This window comes from Haliaeetus leucocephalus, unplaced genomic scaffold (assembly GCF_000737465.1).
Source record: "Haliaeetus leucocephalus isolate CR32 unplaced genomic scaffold, Haliaeetus_leucocephalus-4.0 Scaffold147, whole genome shotgun sequence".
In the NCBI taxonomy this organism is placed as follows: domain Eukaryota; kingdom Metazoa; phylum Chordata; class Aves; order Accipitriformes; family Accipitridae; genus Haliaeetus; species Haliaeetus leucocephalus.
This window is the reverse complement of record NW_010972583.1, coordinates 63,053-73,771: the sequence shown is the minus strand read 5'-3', so window position 1 is coordinate 73,771 and position 10,719 is coordinate 63,053. Positions and strand designations below refer to the sequence as shown.

Here is a 10,719-nt window from a genome sequence, read left to right as displayed (position 1 = left end):
TCATGTGTAAATTATCAGTGAAGTTAGAATTCAGACTTTTTTCAGATTGTCCAAAACTGAATTATTTTTGTGGACATGTTGGTTTGTGTGGCGACTGAACTGAAGAGCCCAAATTTATGCATATTTCTAATCAGTGTTTCTTTTTAGGTTTGTAATGTATTGTATATCACACATCATGATGTCATTCTCAGGTTTCTTGGTGCAAGTTTTATGTATTTTATGTTGGTATCTTCAAAGGTGTAGAACACTAGTTCTTCAGGAGAACACTTGCATAGTAGCTCATTGGGTGTACATTTTGCAGTGCTTCTTACGAACAAAGTTGTGAACAGGGTAATGATGCCTTGTGCCATGTTACGTGTATCTGTGCTCTGGTAGTGCAGAAGTAATGGGATTCAAAGTTCTTTCACAGTCTGACTAATCATTATCAGTTCAGTCTTTAGTGTTCTTGAAGTTATTTACTGGTAATTCTCTGAAGTAATGAAATTATTTTAAAATGTATTAAAAAAAATTAATCTATTCCTGGTAAGAATACAAATTGGCTCTCCACTTGCTACTGAATTGAATTACTGTTTTGCAAAAGGTAAGTAACATGAAGTTTGTCATTTCCTACAGCTGTTGTGATCCACAGTTTTCTTTGTGACTACTCAAGGAATTGAGGAATCAGAGTAACTATGAAGTTGAAATCCACAGACCAGATTTCTCTAGACTTTGTGCAACTTAACAATGAAACAAGCCCACATCTTCAGTTTCCTTTTGATTTTTTTTTTCATTGTGTTGTTTAGCCTGGAGAAAAGGAGGCTGAGGGGAGAACTTAACCTGAAAGGAGGTTGTAGCGAGGTGGGGGTCTGTCTCTTCTCCCGAGTAACAGGCAATAGGACAAGAGGAAGTGGCCTCAAGTTGTGCCAGGGGAGGCTTAGATTGGATATTAGGAAAAATTTCTTCACTGAAAGGGCTGTCAAGCATTGGAACAGGCTGCCCAGGGAACGGGTTGAGTCACCACCCTGGAGGTATTTAAAAGACGTGTAGATGTGGTGCTTAGGGACATGGGTTAGTGGTGGACTTGGCAGTGCTAGGTTAATGGTTGGACTTGATGATCTTAAAGATCTTTTCCAACCTAAATGATTCTGTGATTCTATGGTTCTATGTTTGTGTGTGTGCACATCTATATATTTGTTTATGCTTGCTGTATTGTATGTGACACTCCTTGATCAATCTTGCACTGATCTGTACTGAAGACGGCGTATCCAGAGTATCACATTCTGAAGAGCATTGGTTGGTCACTGTATTTTTTTTTAGTGTGACAAACTGAAAAACTAACCATTTTCCAAATAAAATTTTTGTAATTATCATACCTAAACTAAAATACTTATTAACTTCACCTTTTAGTTGCTTTTAAAGAAGAGTTAATATTGTAATCAGCTGCTGCTGATGGGCCAGGGGTTATTCTGAGTAGAAGATTCATAATAACAATTACATTTTCAGCAGGTCTCAGATGAAACTTTATGTGAATGCTGTTGCTGACATCTTGTGGCCTACAGAACATAGGTAGAATAAATGAAGGTTCAGACTCGGTTGTGTGCAGCATCAAAGATTTTGCTCAAGTGGTAGCCAGTTGCAATTCAAACAGCCTTTTAATATTAAGTTCTTAGATAAACTCTGATTCTGATCTTACCTTTCCCAATCACTAGTAGGATTAGTTTTGATTCTTGGGGTACAAATTGAGTTTACTCAGAGGAAAAGGGCAGGTTTGGTGTATTATGCCTTCTCAGCAGGATTGTTCTGTTTTGAGAATACTCTTATTCCATTGCTTTTTGAGAGCAAATTCTGTGAAGAACAAGGGAAGGTAATGGTGGAAGAGAATGTAAATAATCACTATGAAGCAGGTAGAGTTTATTGGTGTTTCAGATCAGTAAATGTGTCTGTGCTGTTTAGCTGTTTTTGAAAGTGTAAATGGGGCATGCTTTGTATGTGCACATATTTTTCTTACTTTGAATACTTTAGACTTAATGGTTATTTAATAATGCCATCTCTTCTGAACATTAAGTGAATTCAAGAAGGATTAAGTGAAGAATCTGTTCAATTCAGCTATTGTAAGGTTTAGTTTGGCTTTCAGCTGAAAGCTGAGAAGAGTGAGATCATGAAGGGTTTCTCCAGTTTGTCTGAGAAGTTATACCAAAGTGTATGTAGCAGCTGCTTTTCACAGAGTGGTAATTAAATTACTTCGGTATTGCTCAGCAAGTTACACATTTTCTCATTTGAATAGCACGGTCTCACAGTCTTTGGTCACAGATTTCCAAACATAACACATTAGTAGCTTCTCCAATAGAATTTGGAAGAATGTAACACCATTTTGCAAACATGAAGCAAAAATTAGCTGAGACAGCAGAAGAAGCACTGTATACATATTTTTGGTCTTTCATAGATTGAAAGAAGTTCAGTACATGGAGCTAAAATGGCATCACCCCATTAGTTAAATGTCATATTTAGGGAAAACAGTAGTGCTAGAAGACAGTTGGTTTTTAACTCGGTGCTATATAAAGTCCAGTACTGTATGAAGCGGTGTAGGAGGAGTGAGATGAAAGAATGTCCAGTCAACTATACTGCAGTAAGCCATGGTTGAACACAAAATAGCCCCATTTTTGAAATTAGCTATTTGGATCTGAATGACATGAGATTAGGAATCAGAGGTCTATAGAGTTGAGTTTAGGTATAAACGTCAGGTTTATTGTAAGTCTGTAGTACAATCCCAAAGTAGATCTGCTATATTATGTTGGGCAAATTGCTAGAGCAGCTGGGTTGGTGGTTTTATCTACATGGGAAAAGAAAGAGACCTGATAAGAAAATGAGGTTTAGGGTCTTCAGAAAGGAAGACGTGTTAAGGAGCTGTAATCTTTATTTTCAAGCTTAATCTTTTTAAGGGGTGTCTCGGAGAGATACCTGGATATTTGAAGAAGGAAATGAGATCAGTTGAGTTTGTGATGATATTTGGGAAAATTTAAGCCAAACCAATTTTAAGATACTAAAAGTGTTTTTTAAAAAGAAAACACCAAAATGAAAATCAAATTATTTGGTCTCAAGCATACTGTAGATATATATAAATTTATATATTTTAGAATAGTTCAGTAAGTTTAGTGTAAAATCAGATTAAATATATATATATATTTAAAAAAAAAAAAGACATTTGTTTCCCCTAACTTGATGAGATCTAAGCCAGCTCGATCAGAGTTGTGCTTTTTGTGGAATATTAACTTACAGTATCTCTCTGCAATTAATACACCTGATTTTAACTAGCAGTAATAGCTATGAATCGTTTTTAATTTAAAATGGGAAATGTTAATAATAGCCTGCCTTTTGGCATGTACTAAACATCTTTTTTGTTTAGTACAGAGATAGTGACTCAGAAACTGTATTTTCACTTGCTATGTGGTTAGGTCTGACAATCTTAAATGAGTGGATTCAATCAGTCTTACATTAAAAAAGTATGATGTTCATACTTTGGAAAGTGTGCCTTGTCTGTATGGTATGGCAAGTAAAGATTTCAACAACCAGGGTTTCTGATTTTTAAGTTTCATAAATTAAAAGGGCTTTCCATGGATATGGGAATATAAACATATATATCACCTGGAATGTCAAAGTATGATTCTGTGAATGTATAGTAGTGGCTCATAACTGAATATATGCAACTGTTTTACAGTTACATCCTCATCTGCAGTCTCTGCTCATACTGTTGCGTCGGTTATTGTAGCTGTAGTAGAAGGAAGAGGCCTTGCCAGAGGTGAAGTAGGAATGGCCAGTATTGACTTAAAAAATCCTGAGGTGATATTATCACAGTTTGCAGACAATACAACTTATGCCAAGGTATTGTTGCATACTTAATTGCTGTATCCCTTACAGGCTAATTATTGTGACTTTCTTTCTTAAAAAAGCTTATGACTAATGGGAAATTAAATTTTTAGTCTGTAGAAGAAATTTCTCAAAAGTGAAAGTAATGACTTCTAGAAAACGTGCAATGTTGAAAGGACTGCTATTTTCATTACTGTGCCGCAGATTTTAGCTAAAGAGGAAAGAATGTTTTGCAAAAGAAAAATAGCCTTTCTGCAAAAAATACTGTGTTTGAACTATGTGGAAGTGAGATGCCTTGTTTTGAAGAGCATTGGGCAATATGTGGTAGTAGAACTTGCAAATATTTTTCATCAAACAACTCTTGAGGGCAGAACTGCATAAATGGAGGGGAGGGAGGGAGGGTAACTCTAGGGCTAGCTTTGTATGGTGGCATAAATATTCCTTCTCAGTTTGAAATGAAATTCATTCAATTTACAGCCAAGTGTTCTGCCTACCAGCACTGCATACTCTGCGCTAATTTGGAGAGTAATCTCTCTGCTTTATGCAACACCACCATTAATAAAACCTCTTATTTAATGGTGGTCTTCTAGGTATGCATGCTAGAAAATAATGTGGCTTGTAGCATCTTTACAATATTCAAAGAAATAAAAACTAAGTTTAATTAGGAGAATAAGTAGACATGACTCAGAATATAAACAGCTATCAAATCTATTTACTAAAATATATGTTGTATAATGTCATTTTCTTTGATCATTAGTGCTTTTAAAGCTTATCCTGGTCTTGACACAGGTAAGTACATACTGAACCTGGCAGCTGCAGAAATACTTCTGTAATACACAGTACTAAAAATCAAAATCAGATGTGCACCTTGAAAATGTGGGTGCATGAGAAAATGTAGACATTCAGATGACGATGTGGCAACTTAAATAACAATTCACTTAAAGGTTTGAAAGTGAAAAATTGATTTGCTTGTACCTAGAAGAAAAAGTCCCATGTAATCAAAAGAATGGTAAGATGAGAATTCTGCAAGGAAACTTCAGATTATTTTTATGGAAATTGTTTACTAATTTTAATGGTTTCATTAAGATTACAGTTACTTCTAAGAGTAAAAGGCTTTCTTTTTAGCAAGCAGTAGATGTGTTTAGAGTCTCCCCTGTTCTACTGTGTCAGGGTTAAGAACTGTATTATTGTCCCATGAAATTTATCTTTCTCGAACTGAGAAGTATTTTAGCTGCCCAGACTCCTCCCCCAACCCTTTACTTTCAGTTTTGACTTGAATTTAATGATAAAGTACAATTACTTTTAAGTCTCATACTTTGTCTTTAAATTCTGATAACATGACTCTCTTCTCTGTTACTCAGACTTATATCTAAGATACGTTTACATCTTCTATGACCGCCTGTCAGGCCACGGCCAGATTGTTCAGTATTTTCCTCCCTTACTACTCTAAAAGATGGCATTTTTATTTGTACACGTATCTTCCTAATTTTCCATTTAGGTTACGGCGTTCTCCATTCTGTAGGCATACCTGATACTGTATTGACCATCCAGTACAAAAAAAAAAACAAAAAAAAACCCACCACCAACAAAAAAAACCCAAAAATCAAAAAACGGAAGAGCTGCTAGTATTCAGCTACTTTTCCCAAAAGCACTACATGGCCTAGTTTCTTATCTTAGTTTCTAACGCCTTTAACAATGCTGTCTCTCTGCTGATCAGCTGTTTTCTTACAGTGTCACTATCCATGTTTTGCTAGTGATTGATATCAAACTTATTGTATTTTCTTTTTCTTGTGCACCCTTTTATTTTTGAATATTCTGTAAATTAAATCAGTAAAGTTTTCTTGTATTATTTAAGTTCCTCAAAGTTTGCTTTAACTGTGATGCCTCTGAAAAAACTTCGTAATGATTATCAGATATAATGGGTGGCGATAGCTCTCCCTCCCACGCCCCAATACCCTTAGATGATTTATTCTGTGTATTTTTTTTATGCTTGTTCACCTTTCCGTTGTTATCTGTCCCTTCTTTCACATCTTAACTTCTAAGCACGTAAAATATAGTCTGGTTTTCTTCATGTTTCTCCCTTGAGAATTTGTGGATGATGATACAAACGAGTGTAAATGCATAATGATGTTTGTCTTTTCTTATACAGTAAACAAATAGAAAAGCATATAGTGTAGTTTAAATCCCTACAGCAGGTGTGTGTAACATTATCAAAGCAAAACTGGTTTAAATATGCGCGTTTTAAGCCATATTGAAAAAGGTAAGACTGAGATAAATGTTATAAGAGGAGGTTAGAACAAAGTCTAAAACAAGTCTCAATCAAAAGATTATTAATATTCAGCCCTGTTGCATTTCTTTATCTTCCAGACCACCATTAACTTTATAGCTGCAAGCCTAGAAACTGCCATCTCTTGAAAATTGAGTCCTTCTCCCATCATAGCCATGGAATATAGTTTTGGATATTTATCTCTTTCTTTGACGACAAGCATTTTTCTGTGTTTAAATAACACGGGATAGATACCTTTTTTTTTTTTTTTTTTAATTTAGTTCCATGTATATTTATATACCTGTATCTATAGACACAGATAAATTTGACTCATTAGTTTAGAAGTTAGCAGAAAATTTGGTCTTTATTTACAAGACTGGAACTGTGATTTTAAAATACAAGGATTCTGTAATTCTTTGTTGCTGGTTTGTTACCATGTAAAAATATTTTAGATTATATGGGGATTTTTATTTAATTATTTTGATTTTTGTTGTTGTTGTTGTTCAGGTTGTTACAAAACTCAAGATTTTAACACCACTAGAAATAATAATGTCAAATACTGCTTGTGATGCAGGGAACACAACAAAATTGTTCAGTCTAATAAGAGAACATTTCAAGGTAAACTCTTAAATTTCATTCCATATTTTAGAGTTCTTGTTGATCACTTTGCTGATCTGAGAGTTTTCCACAACTTCTAAAACCTTAAATGCAGTCAGATTTTGTGTTTTCTATGATGTTCAGGCCTAATTATACCATGGTAAAGAATAATCTAAATGCAGCTCCAATGCTGCTAGTTTTAATCCTGACAATTATAGAGATAAGTATATTACTGATTAAAGACAAAAGTTTTGTATTTGTGGCATTGAAGTAATTTGAGAATTACTGAACCTAGGAAAGATTCAGAGATGAAAAAATCAAGAATTTTCCTTTGCTCCTTTGTTTCCTCAACCTGATAAATAGACGGGGCTAATGTATCACAGAATAGGGAAAAAGGGCACTAGCAGGGTAAAAGAGGGTGAGATGAACTAATTTATGTAATTTATGAGTATTAAAGCCTCAGAACTTTTAAAAAACTGTATTACTGAATTGCTTCTATGGCTGCACTGCTGATAGCTTCTTCATGAGTCCTCTTCTACTTCCTGACCTCTCTCCTCTTTTTCATACATAAATCACTTGCACATCACACACATTCAGTTACATAGACCTGCATGTCTTTATTCCCTGTTTACCATTGAAGGCTTGATAATGATCCCTTGGGCTTAAACCTTGGCAAGGGAAAACCTTAATTTGAATGTGAGCATCGATCCTAGCATGAAAATAACTCTCCCTCAAAAGTCATTAATTTTAACCAAATTTCCAGGGGAGTGAGAAAACAGCTATGATAGATTAATCCCCAGGTTAAATTCAAAAGTTGGAGTAGCTAATTCTTGAGAGGAAAAGCAATATCCAAGAAAAAGCTTATGTTAATTTCCTAAAAATGGTAGTATGAGCCTTTTCATATGTATTCATTACCAGAGAGAAGGAAAGATGAGTGACAATAGCGTAGCTTGTGCTAATAAGCTAGAACGAATACTTCTAGAGACAGATTGCTGAACCAGTTGATAGATGAATCTGTTGATAGATTTTCTTAGAAACACATACCACTAGAAAAATAGAGAAGTCTGTCTAATGAAAAAATCTGTAACTTTTTCAACTATGTGCTTTTCCCCCCCATCTTCACAGAATGTGACTTTTACAACTGTCCAAAGAAAATACTTCAATGAAACAAAGGGGTTGGAATACATAGAACAATTGTGTGCGTCTGAATTCAGCACCATTTTCATGGAGGTTCAATCAAAGTATGTTTAAATGAGGAAAAAGCATACTGTGTCCAGATAAGGTTTTAACAGCTTTTTACATACTTAGTACACAAGTCTGTGGCTTGTTGCAAAAGTTAGAAAATCATAGAGCTGTTGTTTTATTTTTCCCCTCCAGTGTTTCTGATACATCTAGAAACTTAAATAGAAAGCCCGTTACACATTTTTGGGGGGTTTTTTGGGGTTTTTTTGTTTTCACAACTTTCCACTTTCTCCTTTTCATTCTGTCCTTAAAGATCCAACCTAACAGCTATGATTGACTTTCTTTCTGGCCTCAGCAAATGTTTTCTCTGTATCAACAATTTTAAGTAGTGTTACTTGGTGACCTGGGTCTTCGTTTCAAGCCACATGTAACTACTGAAATATATATGTTCACGATACCAGCTATATAGTGTGGGGTGTCAAGTGTACAGAGACTCAAACATTCATGAATATTTGATTTTCATGCATATATGTGTATTATACATGGGTTAGTGTGTACTTAAAACATACTGCTTTTTCAGTGCTATCAATCCCAGTAGATGTCAAGCAGAAGTGTGAATGTGATTTCTGTAGTGCAGGGCTTGTTTTTATGAAATTCAAATAGCACTATTCAACATTAATTAAAGATTGTTTCTTTCCAAGGTATTACTGTCTTGCAGCTGCTGCAGCTTTGCTAAAATATGTTGAATTTATTCAAAATTCAGTTTATGCTCCTAAATCACTCAAGGTGCGTTTCCAGGGGAGTGAGAAAACAGCTATGATAGATTCATCATCAGCGCAAAATCTTGAACTAGTAATTAATAACAGAGATTCTCGGTAAGAATATTTAAGTTTACAAATTACATTTTTATAGAGTTATATTTCACCAAGTTTCCTTGACGTTTGTGTCAGAGCTGACTATTGTATTTATTTCTGTATGACAGAACTTATATACCATTCAGAGCTTTTAAAAAAACATTTGGACAGAGAAATGCATTACAATTCAGCACAAAATTTCTAGGATAGGAAATCCTACAAGTGAGTTGCGGGAAGAGATGATACATAGCCATATTTATATTGATGTCTATATTTTATTCAAACTTATGATGTTGATGCAAGTTTTCACAGATTGTGGAATGAAAGAGGCAACATTTCTGCAAGAAGTTACTTACGTTGGATTAAAATGCCTAGGTTTTATTCATTTTACACAAGCTAAACACTCCAGGCTTGAAAGGCTGTTTTGTTTTCCTTTAGTTCTAAGGAATAGTGGCAAGCAAAGTAATTTCTATAATGATGGTCACATGCAATGTGGTACTTGATTGCATGGTAGTTCTCCACAATGAAAACAATGCTTGGAGCACTTCCTTCACCAGGAGTTACTTGTCTTCTAGGCAGAAGAAGCTGCAAGGCTTACCTTCTCAAGACTGTTATGCTTCTGGTTATAAAGCGAAAGACTTTGAACTTGCACTTTGCTGCCTGCCAAGTTCTGAGATCCACCTCTGTTTAGAAGTCCACTCATCACCCTGATATAGAAAGGGGAGCCTGGAGATTCTTCACTCTCCAAGTATTACTCGTAAGAGCTTTCCACTTGGAGAGATGTCATAGCATCATAGAATGGCTTGGATTGGAAGGGACCTTTAAAGATCATCTAGTTCCAACCTCCCTGCTGTTGGCGAGAACATCCTTGACTAGATCAATCATCCTTACCCTTCTGCCACTGCTCTTTTTCTTTTCTTTTTTGAAATTTTTGTCGGGATCGCAGAGTACACAGATGTGTTCTTCAGAAGTGGGAGATAACTATAGTTTCTGCTCATCTGTTGTGCACTGCCCCCAGTTCCTCCTTGTTTGCTCTGTTGCTTCATATGTAACTGCAGGAGCCATCCACTCTAAGATTGGTACCCTCAGAGCAATATTTTGCCAAAAGCTGCTCCTAATTCCACAGATGGTTTTGAGGAGGAGGAGGTCACAGGAGGAACTGAGCAACAGTAAACTGCTTTAAGATTTTTTTTTTTTTTTTTAGCATTATTGCTGCAGAATTTTTGCTGACCCAGTAACAAGTTTGAATCAGACCACACACAGCTATTTTCATTACATAGATCTTACCGCTAAAGCCTGGTTATATATCTTTGTATCAGATATTAACAGGTAAAAGTTAATAGTACAGGCACACACCAGAAACACCTAAATTGAGTTCTTATGCCAGTACTAATTCTGGAGGGGCTTGTCTCTCTTCATTTACTGTATACAGAAATGAACCATCAATTGCTTAAAGGTAGGCAGTGTGGATATTATCCCAAATGTAGAGTTCCCCTTAAGTGTTGTCATGAGTTGCATCTTATGGTAAATATGTTCTTAATAAAACTGGCTTTGAATTTTTCCCCTTTTTTAATTCTCTTGACTATTGCTTTGTTCTTTTATACCATAGTACAGAAACTCCTGAAATACCATCTCTCTATCTTTATGCTGTTTGTTTTGTATACTTGTATCAGATTTCTTCCTATTCAAGTTCTGTTTTCAATCAATATGTTTATATGGCCCCAGTGTTTTCACTGGCCTTCTTTCAAGCCAGTAGCACTGAAGGTTTCTTGTTTCTAAAACTGTTAAGGTGTGTACTAGTTGTAAATATTGTAGACTGTTTATTTTAAAGATACAATCAACCCTTAAGTGTGAGGCCCTGGGATGTGTAACACGAAAAAGCCATGAACATGAAAACAATATTTAGAAATCATAAGCATGTTATTTTTCTCCTGTATTGACTGTCAGTCCTTTAAAAAAATAAAATCAAAGCTTATT

The 10,719-nt window shown here is 35.2% G+C and overlaps 1 protein-coding gene across 1 annotated transcript in view; it reads left to right on the top strand.

The window, feature by feature from the left end:
- Positions 1–10,719, top strand: part of MSH4 (mutS homolog 4) — a 33,513-nt gene that overhangs the window by 2,902 nt on the left and 19,892 nt on the right. Inside the window, exons 3-6 of the mRNA XM_010561489.1 lie at positions 3,695–3,858; positions 6,617–6,727; positions 7,832–7,947; positions 8,590–8,763. Coding sequence (XP_010559791.1) covers positions 3,695–3,858; positions 6,617–6,727; positions 7,832–7,947; positions 8,590–8,763 — 565 coding nt within the window. The remainder of the gene's footprint in view (positions 1–3,694; positions 3,859–6,616; positions 6,728–7,831; positions 7,948–8,589; positions 8,764–10,719) is intronic.